General features: G+C 41.3%; 1 protein-coding gene across 2 annotated transcripts in view; it reads left to right on the top strand.

Moving 5' to 3' along the window:
• Astn1 (astrotactin 1) overlaps window positions 1–25,343 on the top strand; it is a 311,034-nt gene that overhangs the window by 148,788 nt on the left and 136,903 nt on the right. The window contains exons 6-8 of one of the 2 annotated variants that reach the window (XM_005071325.4): window positions 1,230–1,379; window positions 2,339–2,530; window positions 11,572–11,656. In XM_005071325.4, coding sequence (XP_005071382.1) covers window positions 1,230–1,379; window positions 2,339–2,530; window positions 11,572–11,656 — 427 coding nt within the window. The remainder of the gene's footprint in view (window positions 1–1,229; window positions 1,380–2,338; window positions 2,531–11,571; window positions 11,657–25,343) is intronic. The other variant, XM_005071326.4, reaches the window with a different exon arrangement.

Below are 25,343 nucleotides of genomic sequence, written 5' to 3'. Positions count from 1 at the left end.
AGGAAATGGATATTGATGCCATAACGATGCCAGTAAGAATAGTATCTTACCAACTTTAAAAGCCAGAGGCTATCAGCAGCCTCTGCATCTAGTCCTCCTAACAGCCCTCCCCACAGTCCCTCAGGAGACCCCACACACTGATATGTAGGTGGTCATGGGCCCCAAACTCATTCCCCATATTTCCTGAGAGCAACAGTTCCCAAAGCTCTGTCCTTTATAGAGTCTTGGCTCTGACTACACTCTGCAGCCTCTTATGAAGCTGCTTCATGATGCCTCGATTGTTATTCAGTGATGTGAGCCATGTAGAACTCTGAGCATCAGCACCTGACACATAATGACCATTTCACAAGTGTGAGCTGTCACAATTAGGACCATCTCTTTGAGACTTATTTCCCTCTTCTGCAAAGTAGACAGTCACTCTGTAGCCTCACAGGTGTGCATTATGAACCGACAAGAATTTAAAAGGAAATAATGGACAGAGATGCTTAGCAGTTTCCTCCCATAACTGGGCTTACATTACTATTAATAATAAATATTAACATGAATAACAAAATTCCCGAACTATGCATTCCATTGCCTTGCTTTTTCACCCTCCCACGTGTATCCTGCCTCCAAGTGAAAGATCCCTTGCTTTGCCACCTCTTCATCTAAAAGCAAGAGAAAATTCAGGCCCCCAAAAATGCACAACAAGCTCTTCCTTTACCGTTCTTTCCAGTGGTGTCTAGACTGAGGGAGGAGGGGATTCTGATGTGACAGCATCATTTGCTCACCCATAAGTCATAAGCAATCTCCTCTAGTGGGGGACGCTCCTCCTAGAAGCCTGGGTCTATATTATGTGAGCATGACTTTAGAGTACCCTTTGTGAACAGCCATGGGACTCTATTGCATGATTAAACAATTTTGCTTCCAAGAGTTTGGAACTCAGCTAGGGAAGGGGAGGAGAGACGCCCCCTTTGTAACCTCTTGTGACCTTGACCCAGTCAAATCACAGAGAATCTGAACTCATCTAACCACTACTGACCTGGAGGGCCACCAGCTGACCAAGTTCACTTCCACTTCAACAGGTGATGTCCCCAATGAAGCTTCCTGCGGTCACATAGTAGAGATGTTTTCTGATTGTTGTGTGTTAGGTTTGTCAGACACCTCCCTTGTTTGCCAGCAGAAGGCCGAGTTGGACGGTCAGTGCCTGGATTTTTTACCACCATGTCTTGTTTTTGTCTTGCTTTCAGTGGGCTCTCCCCGAAGTCCTGTGAATAAGACCACCCTGACCTTGATCAGCGTCACCAGCTGTGTGATTGGCCTGGTGTGCTCCTCTCATGTCAGCTGCCCTCTCGTTGTCAAAATCACCCTGCATGTCCCTGAGCACCTGATTGCTGATGGTGAGCTCATTCTGCCAAGAAAGTGACTGCTTCTTCAGTAACAGGCAGTTTTCAGACTGGGCATGAGACAGAAAAAACAAGGGTCACTCTCGTGGTGAGGAGGGATATGCCCCCAAAAGGAGGAGGTGGTTACAGTTAGATTGTCCACAGATGACCTAAGAAATGGGGCTAATAACAACCTGAATGTGTCATCTCCATTTCTCTATGACCATTCTCTGTCTGTAAATAGAGAAATGCAAAGTGTGCTGGCTACTGCAGAGGTAGACATCACAGCCCTTTAGTGTTCAAGGAAGGGAAAGGTAAACGGGGCAGCAGAGGTGTTTAAGGAACAGTCATGCTTTGGCTTGCTTTTCCCAGGTAAGAGATTACTAACTGCATTAGCTTGCTAATATACCTAGACCTCAAAAGCAATAATTTACTTTCATATAGGAGAACCCCAATATAATGAGGGCATACCATAGGTTCCAAGAGTCCGTGAATCATTTAAGCCTATAGACTTGTTAATATCTGTTCTCTGGGTTGCTGCAAGGCTAGAAACAGGTAGGGAATGTTCACAGCATTAGAGGACCTGCTATTTCATGGCAAGCAAAGACAGGCCATGGGTCCCTGTTACCTGGCCCAGTGCCAAGGCCTTGTGGCTAAGTCCGATGGAGCCATGTCATGGTCACCACAGAGCCACTCTGTCGCTCTATCACCTTAGGAACACTCCAGCAATATGGGATGAGGCATGGCAGTAGGCAATGATATAGCTGGAAGGTTTAATGTCCCTGTTTTCACAGCAGTCATTGTGATGGCAGAAACTCCATCTGCCAATCCCTCTTGCTAGAATTAATGGTAGCCTAGGACTGGTGAGTGTAATGATCCTGGATTAGGATATGTTCTGTCTCTTGTGGCTTGTGCTATGTATTGTGGGTGCATGTGTGCATCCACTGACATGTTTCTTCTCTGTCACCCTGTAGGGAGCCGCTTCATCCTGCTGGAGGGGAGCCAGCTGGATGCCAGTGACTGGCTGAACCCTGCCCAAGTGATTCTCTTCTCTCAGCAGAACTCCAGTGGGCCCTGGGCCATGGACCTCTGTGCCCGGCGGCTCCTAGACCCTTGTGAACACCAATGTGACCCCGAAACTGGTAGGCAGGAGCACCGGGAAGCGGGTAACTGTCAGAGAGAGCATGCCTTTTGCAATCATTCCCTTGAAATTCAAGCCATTTCTCCCAACTCCACTGTACCCTTTCCATTTCAAGCATAAACTACCCTTGGATATCACCATGTGGTTGAGCCACTGGGCATAAAAACATACAGTAGTCTGTCAGGAGCCAGGACATGATCTTTAACTGCAGCCTTTCTGTGTAAAGGCCCATCTTATCATTGTCTGGCTACTAGAACTACCCATTTTATACTTGCAAAATTAATTAATGTTTATCATAAAATACAGTATAGAAGAAAATGATGATTATCTATATTTCTGTCTCCTAGACAAATCGTTTTAAGACTTTTCATGCCCTTTCTCTCCATCACTAGCCTATGCATATTTTCCTTTAAAAAGATTTCCTGGAAGCATAGGATGTCTAGTTGAGTTTTCCTGAATTTGTTTCCTTAATAGTCTGTCATAAGAATTTTCCATAATCATAGTCCTCAGTAACATTTTCATGGTCATTTGCAGCTGCATTCTACATCTGTATCATAGCTCAATTAAACAGTCACTGCCTCAAATTTAGAAGGCTCTAAATTGCTTTTTTTCTAAATACTATTAAAACAAAGAAATGCAGGGCTCTTGCGAATTTATTTTTCTTACAATGAGTCTCAGAAATGGATCGCTACACTAAGACTATAGACATATTTAAGTGTGCTACTCTATCCAGCAAGACGAAGGTAGTTCTGAGTAGGGCCCAGATTCAGGTGCTGTGAAGTGGGGTGGCTGCCTTACCCTGGAGCACTGCATGCTTGGGAGCCCAGGTCTCTGTGCCAGACAGTTGTATCCTTCTGTGGCAGAAAGGTGTTTACTCTTCTTGTTAACGCTGCAGAATGTCTACCAGAAACAGCTTAAAGGATGAGGCTCTATGTTGGCTCATGGTTAAAGGAAACAGTCAGTCATGGCAGGGAAGGCATGGTATATGGGGTTTTACCTGAGATGGTGAGAAATGTGGCAAGGCTTACCACATCTTTATGGACCAGGAACCAGAGGGCTGTAGCTGGAAGTGGAGCTAACACAGAACCTTTAAACCTTACCTCTACTCCTATTGCCCTACACCTGCCAACTAAACCTCATGTCCAAAAGTTTCCACAGCCTTCCAGTGCCACCATCTGGGGACCAAGTATTCAAAGACATAGATAAAGTTTCACAACAAGCCATACGAAATTCATATATAGTAACCTCTACAAAAAGGCCATTTCAAGAATTAGAATATCACAGGTGGAATCTTCCTAGTTAAGTAGTGTGATACCATAGAATAAGGGAAGGAGTTATGAACCAAATACTCAAGATTTTTGTCGATCTTGTGTAACTCCAGAGAGAGATGCAGGGTTTTCAGCATGCCTATTCCACAGCTGTGGCCTAAGATATACAATGTGCATTTTGTTGCAATCCATTACTAAATCTCTTTGAGAAAGTAGCAGGTAACTATGACATCTAAAGTTCATGTTCTTAGGTTTGAAACTTATTTTTACGTGGGCCCCTGACAGAGATTCTAGGTCCCCATATGGAAGAGAAAGTACAGCACTTTCAACATCTGATGTCTAAGACGGTGCTTACTTGCCGTCCCTCCTACGCTGTCAGGCAAACACCAAACCAAACAGATGGGCTCTGCACCATGCCTAAAAGCTAGTGTGCTTAGAAGAAATTAAAAAGAGCTCATCTCAGAGGTGGGAACTCTCCACGTAGCAGAGCTGGTCTCTGGTACCCTTGTTCTCCAGCTGGTCAGGATTAGAGGATTTGGGACAATCTTAGCTGTTAAACTCACTTCTGGGAGCAACAAGACCTCCAGAGAATCTCACATGCTTCTTCTTTGATTTGAAAGAAAAAGAAGGGCCTACAATTATACATGGGAAGGAGGGGACTGGGTGTTCTGCACTTGGGAGGCTTAGGCAGGAGTTTCTTCTTTACCTAATGTTTGATTATCTGGGCCTGATTGGCCCAAAGTCCCATGATACATATAAGGAGAGTTTGTCTTTAACATATCATGAAATCAGAGAAGAAATAAGGTTGTCAAAGGTAACATGATATATCCAGGTATGCCCAATCCAACATATTTGTCACTCAACTCTTTAGAAGGAAACCTGTACTGAGCATTCTTGTTGGGTGTGCCAAGAAGCTGGTTGTCTGCATAAAATTCTTCCTGTCTACTCTTCCAATCCCTTCCAGATGTCTAATTTCTAATCCTCCCTAGAAAATGGGAAATTCCTCCCCTGTAAATGTTTTCCTGGTATCTGTGATAACTAATGAAACTCCAACTGGAAAGTCATAGGGATACTAAAAATAAGAACTGAAGTCCTGCAACAGAACTAAGGTAGAACATCTTCATTTGCTGTAGCAGCTGAGAAATGATGCTGTGGAGCCTTTCATTTTCATTAATGCTGGAATTGGACCCCTCCGCCTGTGCTGCTTCTCTCTGCACATGGGATGATATGGTCATCCCACACGCTCATCACTAAGAAACTTTATCGCCTCCCACACTCCATCCTAGAGCCTTTCTCCAAAGAGCTGAGTGTGGGAATTGGCTTCAAGTCAAGTTGACGTTATTTTTTGCAATCCTCCAGCTAGCTTCCTTGGAAATGTCAGAGTGTTGGGACATGTGCTTTCCCAGCCGAACTGAGGGGTCTGCCCATATGGATTCATAGGACTGTGCAAATGCACTTGTGTATTTTTTTTCATGCAGACACACGTACCCATAAACACACAAGCACACAAACACAGATGCTCAGGCATTAGGAAGGAGCAGCCTTTGGTGCCTGGAGCTCTCCTTAGGCAGTCTTCCTAAAAGTGTCCCAAAGCTAAGGGTATATTTACACATCATCTGCACATGACTCCACAATACCAGGTGTGAGAGAGAGAAACATGCACTCCGCAAGATGCCCACATCCTCCTTTCCACAATATGTAGATGTGTGATATTGTATGGCAAATGATGGCAAGATGGTATACAGAATTAAGGTTGCCTAACAACTTGTACTACAAAAGTAAGATTACCATAGATTATCTGGGTGTCCCAATTCAATGACAATACTTCTCTAAAGCAGGAGGGAGAACAGGTCAAAGTACCATGATGAAATAACGATTCATCAAGGTATTGTATACTTTGAAGATGAAGGGCAAGTCATGAGCCAGGCGCTCAGGCAGCCTTTACAAGAGGGAAAGGCAAGGAAGCACAGTCTCACTTATAGCCTCTCAAAAGGAGCCTGGCTCTGTAAAGATTTACTCTGTAGGCACTTTGAACTTAGCCCCCATAGAACCCATATTGGTCCCCTCTGGCCTATAAAGGCATGACAAAATGAATTGATATTACTTTAGACATTTCAGTTTGAGATCAGCTACAAATATACCAAAGGAAGGACAAAAGAGCTAAAGGAGAGAAATGGGTTGTATCCCCCTCTTCCCATACCCCCATCCTAATCTCAGAACTTCTAAAGATGTGTGAGGGCCTGTGAAAGAACCAGGGCTATAGGAAACTTGCTGGTTTATTTCAGGTCCTGTTTATCTCCCCTCCACTTACATCCTGATACCATGTCACCTGTGAGGGGTGGAGCTCAGAGACCAGTCTGGACAATAGTAAATTGTCACTGGCAAATGTTCTTATAATTACCCTCATCTCCTTAGAGCTTTTGGTTATATGTGGGTGTGCTTGAGAAGGGAGAGACAAGACAGTTGTATCTATCATTTGCAGTTATTGGTGAGCAGGTATCACGTGTGATGAGTCAGTCCTAGTACCTGGAATGGGAATCCCTAGTATATGGGAAGATTTGGAATGCTTTTAACTTAGGTTCAGGCTGCTAAGGATGCCACACAACAGAATGTGGTCCATCTCTTTGCTGCTTTGTAATGACAGGTGGAAAATTATTTTGGCAAAAAAAAACTTGTGCTAGGTGGTGTTTATCAAGAGCTCATCATGTCATTGTCACCAAGCTTAGACAATTAAAGCTCCCTCACAACCCAATACTTTAGAGAGATATTGACCAACTGGCTTAACACCACTGCCTAGTTAATGGCCCCGCTGGAAAGTAAGCTTGGGGTGCATGATACACCAGAAATCACATGTCTGCTAATTTTGTGATTTTTCTCATCATGTTGCCCTTCTGGAAGGGAACCTAGATGGTAGGCTCAGGGTTGTTTTCTTTCCTTCTGGTGGCTGTTGAAAGCCTCAGTTTCCAATGAGGCCTTTGGCCAACTGCCAATCTTCTTGCTCACCCTGCCAGCATAGCCCCTCAGAAGCATCTCTGGTTGAGTTGGGATAATCACAAAGCATTAAGGGCTGTGGAGCTTAGTGTCTACTGGATCCTGTCCTAGGCTGACTTTCCCTGTGATTTCTAAAAGGAACGCTTTGTGGTTGTTTGTTTTCTGATGGCAGACTACCTACTTGCATCGGCATTTCTCCTTGCTCATCCCAAGCCTCTGTCCTGCCATATGAGCAGTGGTGGAAACCGGGGACACCTGCTTCATTTCTCAGTCACATCAATTCTGGCCACAGCCTCCATTGCCTTTTTCAAGCTATGCAGTTTCTTTTATATGTCTTCAGGAAGCACAGGCATCCATGAAAACTCACACTTGAATGTTTGATATGGCTCTAATATATTCTCTGCAAATCCCTACCTTTCCAGATCTTTCTATGGGCAGCACAAGCAGGTCAAAATGTATCAACTCTCAGAGGGCCATGGACCAGGTTTCCAGGCAATTCAGCCTCAACCTCAGTACTTGCTCTGAGCCACTGTGAGCCTCTCTCTCTGCATCTCTCTGTTTCTGTCATTGGGCATTTGAACCCAGTTAATCAGGAGAGCTCCATCCCTGTTTTGTTGCTGTAACCTAAGTTGTATACTCATTCCCAATTCACTCCTGTAACTCCATTAAAGCACCTTCTTCCTTCAGGGTGAACGTTAGCATGTTCCTGGTGCTCTCCCCCACAGTTTCCTGGGGGTCATTCAATCCTGGGTCTGCCTCTTTTTTGCTAACTCCCAGTGGTGGGGAATTATTAGGTGATTTTGTATTATCTATGTCCAGATGGATAGTTCTCTTTTTAGACAAGAGACAGCCAGTCCATCTAATAAAAACCAACCACTTCTTGAAGCAGTGTTATGACTCAGGGCCTTTGACTTTGTGTGGTTTTATAATGAAAGAAATTTGTGGTAAGCCCAGTCAAACCCGAGAAACCCTAGCTTCAAGGTCTTTCTTAATCCTTAGATGTGATTTGTGACTCAATCCTTCAACTGCAGAATGTCAAATGAGCAAAGGCTCTGTCCATCACGAAAGGTGGCTCAAGGTGTTTGTCCTCAAGGTACCAAGCAAAAGTAGGTAGGGAAGTCTCTATCCCTTGCACCAACATCTTGCAGTGGTCTTTATTCCTTGACAGTGCCATCCACAGAATAGCTCCTGCAGCCACTGTGACATGTTACACTCTCCTGGTTGGACACTTCTCTGTGGCCATGACATGTCTTTCTGTTGGATTCCTACGTACACCACCACAGAGTCAGCGCCTCATGTGTTCCCTGTCATCTGTCATAGCAGATGCGGAGACTGTAACACTTCGGCTTAGGAGGGCATCCAACACCCTTGTGGGGTCTTTAAAATTCACAGCTAACAGTCAGAGTCTGTGCTTACATGAAACCCCTCTTAAAGTCAAGATTTAGCAGTTGGTTTCCATAGTAACTTTCCTCATCAAGTCTGAACTCCTTGTAGTATAGATGGCCAAACTGGTTTAGGAGGAATAAAGAAGAGGGAAGTTTGGTGGATTTCAGAAATGAGGATCTGTTGAGAGGCAGATTTTGGATATCCCCAAACTCTAGCCTGGTATGTTTGAAAATTACTGATTCTCTGACTTTGGGTGGCATATGCCATTATATGGGGAAAAGCTTTATCTGTTGTCAGCAGTGTGTCCCCACATGGTAATAAGTGATGGAAGCCTCATGTGGAGATAATGACCATGAAGGCAATTTGAGCAGGTAAATGCACTGTACAAATGGTAGGTATTTACGTCATTAGGAAAATAGGTCTCTGCTTGAACTCGGAGTTGTTACTGAATTTATTTTTACATGTTTTGTGGTAACCAGATATCAAATGTAGAAGAAGCTACTCTTTCATCATTAATCCTTAATTCTAGAGAAGGTGTCCAGCTGAGACTATTCTTGTTTTGTGTTTTTGTTTTTGAGTCAGAATCTCATATAGCCTGGGCTGGCCTTAGAATCACTCTATAGCTAAGGGTGACATTGAGCTTTCGCTCTACCTACCCAGTCCTGGGATTACAGGCATTCTCTACCATGTCTAGTTTGTGTGGTGCCAGAGATGGAACACAAGGTCTTGTGAATGAGCTACCTGCCCCGCTCCAGTGGAGACCATTCTGGGAAACAGAATGTGGTACTTGACACACTCCTATGAGCATACTCTCTTTCTTAGTATCCTATTCATGTCTATTTGGCATCAAGGACAATCAGAAGAGTATGTTTCTCACAGGAAAATATACATTTGAGCATTTAACATATCAATTGGCTTAGATATCTTCATATTTGGGGGTGTTGCTATCTATAAACCAATCAAATATTTTGGGTATGTGTGATATATCCTGTGCGTGCACATGTATGCAGGTATGTCTATGGGTGTGCATTTGAAGTCTAAAGATCCATTTCAGCTATCTACTATTATTGCTGTCTATACCTTTTTTTAATTGACACAGGGTATCTAGCTGAATCTGGAGTTCACCCCTTCTGATAGAGTTCTCTAGTATCACCTGTCTTCACCACAAGAGCTAGGAATACAAGTACACCCTGCCATGACTGATTTTCATACGGATGCTGGGGGACCCAAACTAGGTCTTTATACTTGGGCAATAAATACTTTACCACTGAGCCGTATTTCCAGGCTAGATATTTTAATGATTTAACTCTGAACTGTAGTGTGATAGTTAATATTGACTGTCAACTTTGCAAGATCTAAAATCATTGAAGAAACAAGCCTCTGAGCACATCTAGAGGGGCTTATTTAGATTAGGATAATCGAGGTGAGAAGACCTGTCATTCATACACACATATATTCAGGTACTGTTCCATGGGCTAGAGTCCTGGACTGCATACAAAGCATAAGGCTAGCTGAGTACTAGCATTCTTTGTCCTTTGCTTCTTGATTGTAGATGCAACCTTCCTGCCTCTGTGATGCACTATATGGGTGAGCCAAAATCACCCATAAATTGTTCTTGCCTTCTGTTTGTCACAACACAGGGCAAGTCATTAATGCCCACAATATTTACAACAAGCCTACCTGTTTGTGGAGATTAACCTTTTCTTTTCCCTGTATACTTTACAGTTTGGTGTTTGGCTTTCTTTAGAATTCTTAAGGTATAAAGCCTTATTCTCCTCTTGCTTTGCTTTTTAAATCTTATAATCTGCTTTTTATATCTTATCTATCTTTCCTTTTATCAAAAAGCAGTCACCATTGGCAGATTTTATCACAAGCCACCTAATTTCAAGCCATGTTTTCTGATGCTTCACCTTGATCTCCATGGCCATTTGTAACTATAACCCAGCACTAGTGACGGTAATAAATTTGGACCGAAAGTGGGTCAGTAGGTTCCAATATAGCTTGCCATACTAAAGTCAGACATAAAACAATGTACTCCTTAGGCTTAGCTAAAACTAAGAAGTTACCTATTTTCACTGCCCCCACCAGTACATTGAGTAGAGTGTTTTGGGGACAGAGGTTAAATTACTATTATTTGGTATGGGGCCCTGAGAGGCAACAGCTTCTAGGTAAATCTTAACATGCATGAGCTAAATTTTTAAACTGTTCAGACTCTTCTCCCCTATCACATACACCCTCTCCATTTTTATTAAGTTTTATCTTCATAAAGAGGAAATAGCATTTAAAACTGTTATTCTATTTATACCCATCGTAAGTGCCTCTTCCTTGGGAGATAAATAAACTGTATGCATATTGTCTCCTCAGGATTTGGCACCTTTGTAAATTTGTTATATACTAATTTCAAGAAATCACACTTTGTTATTTCGCTGGTTATAAATTGAATAACCAGCCGTCAGAAGATTAAGAGCAGATGCTTTAGTGTAACATGTCACAGTGGCAAAGAGACAAGAAGATTCATATGCAAAAGCAGTCACATCAGGAGTTAACAGCTACTATCTTCAGGACTGGTACTCAACAGAGCAATGGGTGCTAATCCTTAGTCTCAAGTTTGCTTTTTAACTGGATGAATGCCATGCAACCCTGCCTTAGAAAGGGTAAAATCCACAAATAGATAATTTTGTTGCAATTCCAGAGGGTTGTTGGATTCTTTGGTGTGCAAAAATAAAACTAATGTTGAGAAAGAACAGGAAGATTCTGAGCAATGCAGGGTGCAGGTGATCTTTGCTTACTAGCTTCAAAAGATAACTAGACATTTTCACTAGAAAACGTAGTTCCTATAAAAACAGAAGATTGCAACTTCCTTTAAATCCCATGGCAGTTCTGTGGACTTACAGCATGGCATGATGATAGTGTTTCAAGTGACAGAGTCATAGGTTCAAGTACTAACTGTCATTTTTAAAAGGCTGACAAGTCTCATGACTTGTCTGAGTTTTGGCTTCCCTTTCAGCATAATATAGTAACAGGACTGAGCTTCAGATTCTTAGCAATACTAGAAATAGTTCATGCATGCAGCCTTTACACATTTACCCATAACTTGCTCATTGCCATGCTATTAAGAAAACAGACATAAAATGTCCCCTTCCTCAAAAGGCTTGATAGTCTTTGTATATACAGCAATACACACTAAGTGTTTTGCAGATATTAGGATCTCTCAGTGTATAAAATCATCATGCATTGGAAAATGGGGAGATTCGTTCATGAGGGTAGTGGAGAGGGGCATGTGTGACATAGTGGAATGTATCACATTATTTATGCCATTAATGAAGCTGGGGTTTAATCTGATCATTTCATATTAACTTTATCAAATACTGACATAGCGGTTGATTGACTTATATTTCTCTTTTCCTACCCTGATCCTAAGGGGAATGTCTGTGCTACGAAGGCTACATGAAAGATCCTGTCCACAAGCACCTTTGCATTCGGAATGAATGGGGAACAAACCAGGGGTGAGTGAGATAACAACTTGGCAGTCACTGCTTTCTCACACAGACATGGTGGGAACAACTGTACACAGAGAAGTAGCATCCATGGGTGGTTGAATTCTTAACAGTCCATAGTAAAAATGGCACTGTATCTTATCATAGTCATGTCATGCCAGTGATGTCCATGCCATATATTCCTCCATCTATGAGTCAAGAGATGACGCCTCTGACTCAGAGCCCTGCAGCATCCAGCTGGGATCTGCATAAGAAGCTGTCTTTCTCCTCCTTTCCACTCCACATCCATCCATGAGAATTCCACAGGCAGAACTTAGATGGTGATTTTGTTGGAGACATTGGAAGCCACACAGATTTTGCTATAGCTCTCTGGGAGTTTGATGAATACTTCCAAAGACGGAGAGACATCAAAACCTGTGGTCACCAGTACTGTCAGCAGGGGTGACATGAGACTCAGGAAGTGTTTTGTGCTGAGGAAGAATCCTTGTGCCACATTCCCAGTTACCATATTTCTTCGTATGACTTTTACTTACCTGAAACTGCATGTAACTGAGGAAAGTAGCAACTTTATCTATTGCTTAATATTTTTTTTACATTTTTGAATTTTTTGTTACAATATAACATACATAGCATAAATTTATCATGTCAGTAGGCTTTTAAATCTATGGTACAATGAAATTAAGTAAACCTATATCATTATGGAGCCATCACCACTATACGTCTTGTGTTGTGATTTTTAGGAGCAACTTTTGGGTTTTGTTTTGAATTCTGAGAGCTTGCTTTGTGCATTGGGTAAATGGTGAGAAGGATCAATAAATGTTAACTAATAATAACAATCAATGGACTAGGAAGAACCAGATAGAAATCAGGAAAATAATGTTGGTAAGTGATTTCCTAGACTGCAAATTAGATCTGTGTTTACAACCTGACAAAATGAAAAAAAAAAAACCCAATGTCATTTGTGACAATGCCATAGAGATTCTCACTCCTGGGTCAATAATCAGCCCCTTCTACATGATTCTGATGAGACCAAACCTATGCCATTCAATGTATTCTTGCACCTTCAAAGCAATAAATATGGTGACAAATGGGTGAGAGTTTGGAGAAGAGCAATAAAAATGATTGAGGAGCCTGAAGGAGTGATTTATGAAAAGTGGAGAGAAGAACTCAACTCCGATGGCTTAGCCAGCCGATGACTAGTCAAGTTTTGATAGATGCCCACAGATAGAAGAGGGTAAATGTTCTGGAACTGGTTGAAATTGAGGGATATGAACAAGAGTAAATGAAGTTAGGAAAAGGAAATCTGAGTCACAGGTCAGAAAAGTTAGGAAGGTCAAAATACCATGGAATTCTTGAGTTGGTGAGAATGAAGAAGGGCTTGATTTGAATGGAACTTGCGGTTTTATCAGATAGGCAGTCCACACATTTTAAAGGAAAGCATTTGGAGAGAAGAGTAGAGGCCTTGGCTAATAGATATCCAGTGAGGTATGAATATAGAATGACAATCACCATTTAAATTCTTCATTGTACCCCAACTCTCATTGCTGCTAAGTTGTTTCCACAGTGGGTATTGAGCCAGCCTTTTAGCTTATGTGATGGCTGAGAATCTCAGCTGACCATGATTCTTACTGAGTAAAATGTTGTAAACGGTGATGGATAACCACCTCTCTATCTCATAGCCTGCAATCTTGCCACTGAAGAAAACAACTACAAAATATCATTTCACGTTTGCTCTAAATGATCCAGCCTAGCCCTCTGCAGTGATTGGATTTGGTGGTTAATCGCTCAAGCCTCCACATCTCTAGCCTCCCAGACATATCTTGTGAGGATGGGCCTGACTTCACTTGGTAATTGCAAAGCCTTTGTTATTCCCTATGGCTGGATGGAGAGACAGTCTTAGGATGCAGACAAGAGCCTCGGGGGAAATGGTAGAGGTCCCAGCACTGGTGTCATTTGGAGAAAGATAGAGTAAAGCACTGAACTGCAGACTGACAAGAACATTAGCCCCAGGAAATAGACAAAGACACCTAATCTGTCATTTCCATCTCTAATTTCCATTATTCTATGATTTTCACTGTCTATGAGGTTGCATTGTGGACACTAATAAAATCATAGGACAACTGTTGGGAAGAGGGGAGCGAGTGAGTATCTTGAGGACATTGGAACAGGAATGATAAGCTGCTCGAGTTTATATTTATAAAACAATTCCAAACAGATGGATGCATTTTTCTTTCTGAAATAAAAAGATAAGTGAAAAGTAGAAGATGCCATGCATCATGATTTAAATCAAGGTACTGAACTAATGCCATGTTTCTTTAGATGATTTTCCCAAAATTAATCGAGATTGGTTTGAATGTAAAGAATACAACTTGAATTGAAAACTGACAGATTTCCAAATAATGATACATACTGGAGTGTTACGGAAAAATCAATGGTAAACCTTAATTTCCTGGAATTTTTATTTAATGTTCTAGACCATAAGGTGAGAAACCTATATAAGGGGTACTGCTGTTTCCCTCCTAACATTCTGATATGGCCTACATTAAGACTGCAGTGGGTTCATTCTAGACAGAAAAGCCAAATCCAGGCCTGCTAATAGTTAAAGTCTTTTGTGAGAAATTAAGGTTGATATGCCAGAGAAAAGTGGCAAGAAAAGCATTTGTGACTTTCAGACAGGGAAGAAAATTCATCATGGTCATTCATACAAAAAGTTACAAATGGGTGCTTCTGTGAGGCAGGGAAGTGAAGCTGAAGCTCAACCCAGCTGCTGCCTGCCTCTTACTCAGACAGGTGTGTGTGTGTGTGTGTGTGTGTGTGTGTGTGTGTGTGTAAATATGTGGTATCTGTATGAGTGTACAGTGTGTGAGCACATGTGCATGAATGAAACAGTTTGTTTATAGAATGGCTCTCTCACCACTGTGTTCTATCATTTACTCTTCAATTCATTCATGTTTTCCGCAAATGTTCACCCCGTTAGTCTTCTAGAGAAGACCATGCATGGTTCCTATGCCTAAGAATAAGATGGAGTTTCAGTTCTGTGAGAACTAATAGTCCACATAGGAGCATGGGTAGGTAATAAATAATTACAATGAGTTCCAAGACCTACCAAAAAACAAAACAAAAAATTTTTGAGCAGCCGTCAATGAGAGCATACTTAAGGGATGACTTAGATAAGGTTGAAGAACAAACAGAGTTTCATGGAGAAGCCGGAATTTTTTTTTGTTTTATTTGGTAGGTAGAGATATGAGGAGCATGAGTTTTCAGGAACAGTAGTTAAGTAGCTCAATTTAGCTTAAACGTGGCTTACACATGGCTAGGAGAGAAAGCTAAAATGGTTAAAAGCTAACTCTCAAAGAGGTCTTGAGCACTAAAACCTATTTAGAGAACCCTAGAACTGAACTAGGGTAGGTCCTCAAAGGAGTTTGGGTATCCTCTTCCTACACAGTAATTTTGGAACCATTTATAATGAACTCAAATAATTATTAAAGCACACACACAACAACAAAAACAAGCTCAAAACCTATTTAGCTGAATACTTCAAGTAAAATATATTCCTGAACCTATAGACAAACAGGAAAGAATGGCCAAGAACTAGAAAGCCTATGTCTAAAGTCTATGAAAGTGTTGTGTTGCAGTTATTCTGATATATCAGTCCTGCCAGCAATGCCCAGGAGAAAGCAAGCAGGTTGTGACATTCATGTATTGATCTACACAGTAAAGCCAGCTGCTCCAACTTGCACAGTTGAAGAGGTCCAGGTGAAAGATTATAAAATAGTAGAATTCACTTCATAAGAGGAAATTTTTCACTAAAAGTAAAAATTAGTTTCAGGACTATGTAAGAAAGTTGTCGATGACAGAATTCTAATGGGTCACTCAAAGAACATGGGGTGTTTTAGGTCACATCTTTGGCCTTTGATGCTGGCAACAAAATCAAGCATTCCCTGTCATAATGCTCTATATTAGCCAATGGCCAGGAAGAGAATTCAGGGTTGGAGTGCGCTAACCAGTGCACAGGTGCAGTGTCTTCTGTCTTTCCTGTGGGAATTATCCAGGTAATTCCTGGCCCTCCTATCACTGTGACTGCATGACCCAATTGGCGCCTGTTAGAGTCTGCATTTGGTATTTGTTTGCCAGGACAGCAAAGACAAATTGAAAATGCTCACAGATTAGAAATGAAAACAATAAATGAGGGTGGAAGAACAAGAGAGATTGATTTACATGAGAATATCAGAGGAGGAAAGAGACACCCAAATTTATTTAGATACTTCAGAGTTATTAAGAAAGGCCATAATAATGGCTTTTTGTTGAATTGAAAGTGTACTCAAGGGCCTCTAGATACATCTTTCAGAATACAACAATTAGATAAAATTCATGCTTTTGGAGATTCCTGGTAAATAATAGTCTGATTACTTATTCTGGCATCTCAGTTGCAGAGGGCAACACCAAGGAGATTCTCCAATAGAGAAATATAAACTATCACTGGGCTTCAATGCTGAAGGTTAAAGACAGAATGATAACTCATGAGATGGGGTGAGGCCTGCTGAGAGAAATGAGCAGGTGTTTTTTCAAAAGATGTAAAAGCTGTTGTCAGGAATGACCCTGCTCACAGAGTGTCTCCTCTCCCCATGGCTGCCTAGGGAGATAACACCTTTCACAGGACAATCTCAGATCCTGACTTACTAACTCATACATGGTCCACACTACCTTTAAATGGCCTTGTCATTGTTCCAGGTGTTTATGTGCTTCTGTTTCTGCAATGTCTCCATTCTTATTTACTCAGTAGTTACAGCTTGGGTAGGGAATCCAATCTGATATGGATCAATGTCCCATATAAATCCACAAAGTTCAGTGTGTGTGTGCTTGTATGGGTACAGTGTATATGCATATACATGTCCCGCGCTACCGTCTCGCCAGCAAGAACGACGCAGAACACTCGGATCCTTCTGCAGTAAAGCTTTAATGCATCTTGAGAGATAGATGATCAGCTTCTTAGAGGGAGACCCCAAGCTAAGAAACCCAGCCCCTTATATAAGCCTAGGAGCTCCGAGTGAGATGTGTAGAGCCGGGATTGGTGGTTTGCACATCACCCCAGATGACGTCACGGGAGAGGCACAGTTTAAACGGTTAACTCCAACTGACAGCGACAGTTAACTCCAACTGACAGCGACAGTTAACTCCAACTGACAGCGACAGTTAACTCCAACTGACAGCGACAGTTAACTCCAACTGACAGTGGATGTCAGCGCCATCTTCTAACGGCAATAGCGATAGCGAGGGCGGCTCCTCACATATACACATGTGTATAAATGCACACAAAGGCCAAAGATTGACATTAGGTTTCTTCAATAATTGCTTCTCCACATTATTGTTTGAAATGGGGTTTCTCACTGGAGGTCACCAACTAGTTGGCCAGCAAGTCCTTGGGATCCACCTGTCTCTACTTCCCCAAAACTGGGATTACAGATATGCCCCCTTAAACTCCGTCTTTTATGTGGGTTCTGGAGATCTAAACTCAAGTCCTCATGCCATTCCTGTGTCATGTCCTGAAGAGTTTGGTAAAACAACAAACAAAAAACAAACAAACAAACAAACAAAAACCTCTTTGCAGCTATGCTAGAGGCCACTGTTTAAGTTCATTCCGGGTTTGGGGCTCAGTCCAAAGTTTTTTTGATTAGCTATGAACCTCTTTGGAAATAACTCAGATAGAGTTATAGATCTTGGTAACAGAACATTCCCTGAACTTGGGGACTCTATTTCTAACTCCCAATTTGGCCTTTTCTACCCAACTCCCTTGCTTATTTCTATGTCACTGAGGTCATCCACCTTCCCCCAACTAGCCAGATAAAACACACAGCAAGGCCACCAGCTGCTGCCTTATCTTCAGTGCCTCCCTACCCCCAACCTTGCCTCCAGCCCAGACCTCATTGTCTGTTCCCAGTTCCTGTCACTGCCATGCCATTCACAAATGGGATTATCTTCCCATTAGCTCCTCGCCCCTATCTCTAATTGTTGTCACTAATTCTTAACAAAGGTTCCAATGAATTTATTTGGCCATTTGTGTTGCTTTTCTTTTTTCTTCCCTTCTGTTTTTATTTGGCTTTGTCTTATCACTTCTCCCTGTCTCCTCCTTTTCCTCCAGAAGTCAAAAGCAAAGTCACTTTCATTTTCCTCCTCATTTCAGTGTTAGAATAACAGAGGGAGGTTCTTGGGAATGAAACTGAAATCTCCTGGTCCCTTCTCTTCAGAAGTCAGCTGCAGCCTCAACCCGACTCTGCTGGAAATCCACAGACCAAGGCCACCCACAGTGAGCATGCCAGAACTTGAAAGTGTCCCATACACGCCAGGATTTTCTTAGTCCACTTTTTCTCCCAGTCACCAAATGGTTTGGGAAACTCTGGACCTCACTCTTAGGGATTTTCTCAAGTGAAAACACATTTTATTTACCAGTTTTCATGAAAACTGTATGGCCAGTCACCTGAGTATGGGAGGCACTTTGTTCTCTGCAGATAGACTAACTCAGCCTATGCTTTTCAGGGCATGACACCTCTTTGACAAACAGTATATGTATCTAACCTGTGCAAAGGCCCCTGTTGAGCTACTGCTGACTCTTGAGTCATTTTGTATAAAACTATTGAATCCCTTCTTAGGAGCAATGCTTAGAATCCTCTTGGTCACTTGTGGATGATCTGAGATGAAGCTATGCCCAAGTGAGTGGCTCCTGCATACCAGTGCAGCCCATGGAGCAACTAATTACTCATATATCATGTTGGAATTCCATTTCTGTCTTTGTCTCTTGGTGATTTCAATTTCATTGGTCTTGGAGGGGGCGCTGAGTCTGCAGAAGATGTCTGTTGTTGTTTTGGTTTGGTTTTTAATAGGGATATAGGGTTTTATGTGAGTGTGTGTGTGTCTATAAATATGGGTGCACATGCTTATTATGTGGAGACCAGAGGACCACCTAGGGTGTCATCCTCATGAATACTATCCAGCTCCTTGAGGCAGGACCTCTCATTGGCCCGGAGCTCTCCAATTAGGCTAGACTGAATGGCCTACAAATTCCAGGGATCCTCTATTCTCTGTTCTTCAACTGCTGGAATACAAGTATAAACCATTACAGCCAACATTTTAACATATGTCCTAGAAATCAAACTCAGATCCTCAAGCTTGCAAGGCTATACTTTATCAACTGAGTTGTCTCCTTAACCTTTGAGTATGTAGTTTTGACACTTCCCCTCAAGTATCAGTGAAGCACAGTCAAACTTAAGAAAACTTCATAAACAAAAAGCTTCCAGGCCTCTGGTAAATGGAGGCATCCCCTTACCAATATTCTACCCTCTTCCAGGGAAAACAAGAGTGCATTTGTAGAATAGGGACTAAAAAGTCATTTTCATTTACTGATTGGAAAATGTAGAGCCCCAGAGATGAAATAACTTATCTTAGACCATGTAATTGGTGGCCAAGCTGTATAGTAACAACTGACTATTGGAGATAAATCAATTGGATAAATATTTAAGAGAGAGGAATGAAAAGTGTGTAATATTCTGAGAGTCAGTTATTAGCTCTAGGTGGGTGGTGGGCTTGCTTGTATTCATTCTCCTTCCCAGGGCAAGTAAACTCATCTTTATCACAGGCTGTCCCTGTGTTTGAGTGACAGGCATCCACCTACAGTGCTGTCTACTCTCCACAGGAGGGGTGACACTCTACCAGACTTCTGTCTCGGCCTAGTCCAGTCGAGGCACCATGAAACTTATTTTAAACAGTGCCAGATGCGGGAATACTCATATTTCCTCCAATATAACCACCAGGGTGAAAAAAAATCAACCTCAATTTACCCTCCCATCTGCTCAAGAATGGAAGATAAATTGTTTCAATTTTATAGAAATGAATGTTTTATGTCTTGCCTATGCTTTCCAGAGAGTGTCCTGAATTCATATATTCTATTGAATGCATGGATGTTTTCCACTGAAAATGCTCCCTGAGCCCTCTGTTTCCTTGGGTTTCAGTTTCAGAACACTAGAAGGGTGAATGCTGTGATTTCTCTTCCCTTTGGAGACTTGAGCTATTTATCTTTTTTTTTAATCAATAGAAAAAGAAATTCACTCATTATCTTATGCTTAGAGAAAACTGCCATTGCCGTTTGTGTGTATTTCCTCTAATTTCCTTTTCTGTGCATCAAAAGTTCTTGCTACCACCTCCTTCCATCTGCATATATCTTGTTCTTTCTCATAGTTTAACAATAAGCATGCCTAACCTTTATAACATGAAGAGCAGGGAAGATCCACAGCAGGTCACTACAAGTATTTCTGCAGTGCATTATTTTTCTCAAAATTTTCCATAAGGTAGTTAGGCTCTCTGCCTGATGGAAAATTCTCAGTTTTAACCTGTTATAGTTATCTAGAAGAAATAAATGGGCCCTCAGTCTCACATGCATGTCAAGTCTTTGTACACACACCTCTGTAAGTCAATATACTAACAGCACATAGTTAGCATCTTACACACTCACTATAATATTTAGCATAGCACTAAAACATCAGTGTCCTCAGATACTGAGCAATTCTTTATGCAATGCTAATGAATTCTTATCATTTATTGCACCATAAGAGGCTGGAGATATGGCTTACTGGGTAAGAGCTCTTTAGTAGCAAGCCCATAGACTCACATCCCAGCACTCACAAGGTATTTGGACATGGCCATGTGTAGTGTGCCTGGCACTCTGGGGGATACAAACAGGATTTCTGGGGTTTGCTGGCTGCCATACTACCTCCAGGTTCAGTGAGAGAGCTATCTCAAAGGAATAAGATAGAAAATGACATAGTAGGACACAAACATCATTCTCGGGCCTCCATGAGCATCCACACACATTTCTGTACATACACCACACACACAAACTCACACATGCCTTCCCAAAATGGAAATAAATATGTGTGTGTGTATGTGTGTGATGTGTGTCTTAACAAAAATCCCACCAACTGCATGTTTTTTAAAGAGATGGGCAATTATTGATATTTATTCCACCTACAGTTTCTGTGAAAGCAATCTCCATAAAAATAATCTTAAGGTTTGTTCTTCTTAGACAAGCAGTTTAGATTCTTGTTCAATCACTCATGCTATAATTATTTTCCTAAGCTTTAAATGTTGCATATAATTTCAAAAATTAGAAAGTAAACATTTTGTCACAGCATAGCTAGTTTTGTGCTGAATCTTTTGTTTTGCTTCATACAAAATAAGTGCATATGGCAGAAAAAAAATCTAAAAAAAAAAGAGGAGCAGCAAAAAGTAAAAAAAAAAATCCAGGTCACCTAAAATGTCATCCCCTACAATAAAGCAATAAGCATGCAAACACGCACACACACACACACACACAACATACACACACATACACACCTCAAAGAGTGTGTGTGTGTGTGTGTATGTTGTGTGTGTGTGTGTGTGTGTGTGTGCATGTTGCGATTTGAAACTCAGTAGTCCATTGGTCAGGATCACATAGGGATGAACGGAACTCCTTTCACTCTGATGCTAACATCCAGGTTTTCATTATACCATAGTGGAGTTCAATAGCTGGAATCATTTTTTCCTTCCTAGGTCATCTCCTTCACACGTTGTTATAGTGGATAATTTTATTGTTTTATTAGTAAATAGGAAATCAAGGTTTAACTCCATTGGTGGAGTTAAATACAATACAATACAAGCAAATCTCCCCGCAACACCTAGTATATTAACCATTCCGCAGGGTTTTCCACACTGAGATTAGTATATTGGCTTGAGGAAATGCAGCAAGCACCAAGCTTGACACTTGTGCTTGACTTTTGGATTTAAGACCTTTCCATTCTCTAGTTCCCAGACTTCTGTTGTAGAGGTCTGTGAAATGAGGCCACAAATGAGCTGCACAAAACCTGAGGCTATATCAGCCCAATTAGCTCTAAAGTTGCAAGTCTCTCCTGGGGTTTCCAGGATCTAGTTCTCACCATGGCGTCATCTGTCAATCCATTCTAATGTACAACAGGAACTCTTGTCTAAATAACTATGAGAAAATACTGCCTTTAAGAGTAATCAGGGTTTCCTACTATGAGATGGTCACCAGAGAGAATGTTGTCAACTCTGGGAAACGCCTGTCTTGAGTTGAGTAGATGTTACTAGTGAACCATAATGCTTCAGATGCTTGCTGTTAAGCATTCCTGTCCTCTGACCTGCAGGTACAGGACTAACACTCATGATGATCATATTCATATTAACAAACTGGCCTCTACATGATCCTTGCAGCCAGCCTTCTATGCACTTGTATTCCTTACTTTTTTGTTGTGGTGGCAAAATATCTAACACAAGCAACTCCAGGAAGGGCTTATTTTGGTTCATGATTGAATGGTAGGGTCCATCATCGCAGGGAATGGTAGAGCATAAAGTAGCCACATTGTATCTGTAGTTGGGAAACAGAGAAAAATAAATGCTGATGCTCAGCTAGCCCTGGAGGTCCTTTTTATGCATCTTAGGATCACTCCATGAACTGGTACCACCCTCATTCAGGACAGTCTTCTCACCCCAGTTAACTGAATCTGAAAAAAAAAACTTAATTATATGTTCATCTCCTAGGTCATTCTAGAGTATGTGATGTTGGCCATCAATTACTAACACACTAGTAGCTGAGATTTAATTCTTGCTTCAAAACTTAAAGGGAAGACTTTTGTCCACATGTTACAGGCAAGAATATAAAGTTAGATCCCCTACAGAGGACTTTGTTTGGTCAAATACTTCAAGTGTGGTTGTTCCCAAGAGTCTCAAGATGAAAGCACGGATGACGCTGAAATTTAGCTTTAGATTTCAGAGGACAGAGACTTCAAGAGTTGAGACTAGTTTAAAACAGTAAGTGTGTGTTCTGAGTTGAAAATCTTTCAGAATGACATAGCATCCTGCAGAGGATAACAAGTCACTAGAGGGAACTTGCTGGAGGCCTAAGCACAGTAAGTGCCATTGGCTTCTGTCCAATTGAGGTAAAACAGCACTTTGGTTAGATATATACTGAGGGGCCCTAGGCTGTGACTGTCTGTGGGGACAGGCATTTGTTACTGAGTATTTCTGTTCTATTGTTAGTACAAAGTCATGGCCAGCATTCAGCCACAGTGACTCATCTTAGTAGAGTGCATGCAGGACTCCATCCAGAAGTTGACAGTATTAAGAGTGAACAGAACACTGGGACAGGTCTTTGCGATGGGCAACTTTGATAGCCCTTGCCCAGCGAGTTATGTGTTCACATCTGAAAGATAGGCTTCCCCATTTAACTCATGCTACCTGACCTAGGGACCAGGTCGTCTGGACATACTCAGAAGGTTTTTTCTCAGGCAGACTTGGATATTCTTAATAGACTCTACTGGATTTTGCTAAAACTAGTTAGTCAGCAAACTACATATCACCCACATACTAAGGTTAATATTTATCCACGCATTTTATGATTTGACTTTAGGTATGGGAATTGAACTCAGAACCTCTTGTGTGTCAGGTGAGCACCCAACCTCTGAGCCCCATCCACAGGCCTCACCTGCTCACTTTTGACCTTGATGAGGAACGGTGTAACATAATGGAAGAGGTGGAATCTGACAGGCCACCGGCTCGAATGTTTATTTTACTTAATAGACCTTTGCTTTTGGCTAATTTTATTACTTTTGTAAGCCTTGATTTCATCATCATTAGGAATAAAATAGTAGTATCTATTTAATAAAATTATCGTAAGGATTATTGAGAAAACCTAAATGAGATGGTTGCACTCAGTGATATTCATAAACATCATGTAAGTTCTGGATCAGTATACAGTGAATGTGCTCACCAATCTTGTTTAGAATTAGTTGTGACCTATTTTGTCATCCTGTGATCTTTCACCAAATGATGCAATTTTAATGTCAATTTGGCAGATGAGTGTAGCTGAACCTACCACCAGAATGGGAAAAATAATGTCTCATGTGTCATTGCTTTGCTATGCCATAACATAGTAGGAACTGCCAGATACATAGTAGGAACTCAGTCAATATTTGTCGAAAAGTGAAAAGATGTGCCTATGTTAAGAAGTCCTTCCTGGGCCAGTGACCAATTTAGGATTATCAAGTTTTCATATGGTTTGGGAAAGCCATAATCAGACCTTTGTTTTCTAAAGGTAACTATAGATCTTATACAAAACCTTATTAAATTTTAGTTTCTCCCATGGAAGTGGTGAGTCATATCTAATTTTAGGGACAAGAACCAGAGTGTATCAGCTGAATCACTGACAAATCTAGAAACTTAGAGTCAGAAGCCCACCTCAAGGTCATATTCTCCAATATGCCACTTTGTTTAGACATCCCTCCCACAGTCCTTGCAGCAGATGGGCTTCTAACCACTGTTTGAACATTGATAGTGACAGGTACAATGATATTTCATAAGGCAGCTCATTCTATTGTAATATGGATTCTTAAACAAATCTTTGGGTTGAATAAAAATATGTTTCCTTGTGACATTCACCTGTTTGGCCAGTTCTGCCCTTTAGAATAAAAAGGAATGCACTTACTTCTGTCTGTGCTCCAATGAGAATTGCTGTGGTAACTTGATGTAAATTACAAAAATATGCTGAACATTTGTACAGTGTAGGGTGGATGCCTGAGAACAAATAACATCGTATTAATTTCTCTGATATCTTCCTCTCAAAATGCCTAAGTCTTCCAATATTCCCTCCTCTCTCTCTCTCTCTCTCTCTCTCTCTCTCTCTCTCTCTCTCTCTCTCTCTCTCTCTCACACACACACACACACACACACACACATACTCTTTCCCTCCTTCCCTCCTGCCCCCTTTCTGTGTGTGTGTTTGTGTGTGTGTGCAATTTATGATATGTACATGTGTACATGAAGACTAGAGTTCTACATCAAGTATTTTCCTCAGTCACTCTCTGCCTTATTTTCTTGAATCAGAATCTCTCACTGAACCTGAAAAAGTTCACTCGTTCTGCTAGGCTGATCCAGCCAGTGAGCCTCAGGGATCTGCCTGTGTCTCTGTTCACCTGTGATGGACATCTACTAGCTTTAGCAGTACATTTTTATTTTCTTTTTAATTATGTTTATTTTTGAAATTATATTATAATTACAGTATCCCAACTTTCTTTTCATATCCAATTCCTCCTGTGTGACCTCCCATCTTGCTATCTCTCAAATTTATGAAATTCATGGCTTCTTTTTTAAATTGATATATATATATATATCTTATGTCTATATATTCCTAGATATATGCTACAGTCCATATAATATTACTTATATGTATATATTTTTAGGACTGACAGTTGGTATTGCATAGCCAATAGAGGGACTCTTCCCAGGAGAAAACTATTTCTCAGCATTCCTTGTTGCCTGCAGCTCTTTTTCTAGGCTTGAGGCCACCAATTAGGGTTTTCCAGCTAGGTGCTGGGAGTGTTTGGATTTGGGGGGGATAAAAAGGTGAGCAGAAAACTAAACTGCTTCAGACATCAACAAAGCACATTGGAAGAATCATGGTCTCTATGTGAGGGAGACCACATGTCAGCGACATCCTTTGAAGTCACAAACTATTCTAGTTGTTTATCTCTGACACCTAGTTTTGGCAGTAGCAGGCCATGTTTACTAAGTGCTTTCTTGGTCACAGGCATTATTTATAAGTGCTTTACGAATATGCACACCAATTGTTCAGCAAGTTTTGGGATCGAGGAAG

This window comes from Mesocricetus auratus, unplaced genomic scaffold (genome assembly GCF_017639785.1).
Source record: "Mesocricetus auratus isolate SY011 unplaced genomic scaffold, BCM_Maur_2.0 Super-Scaffold_100676, whole genome shotgun sequence".
Lineage (NCBI taxonomy): Eukaryota > Metazoa > Chordata > Mammalia > Rodentia > Cricetidae > Mesocricetus > Mesocricetus auratus.
This window is presented reverse-complemented; position numbering and strand designations above follow the sequence as displayed.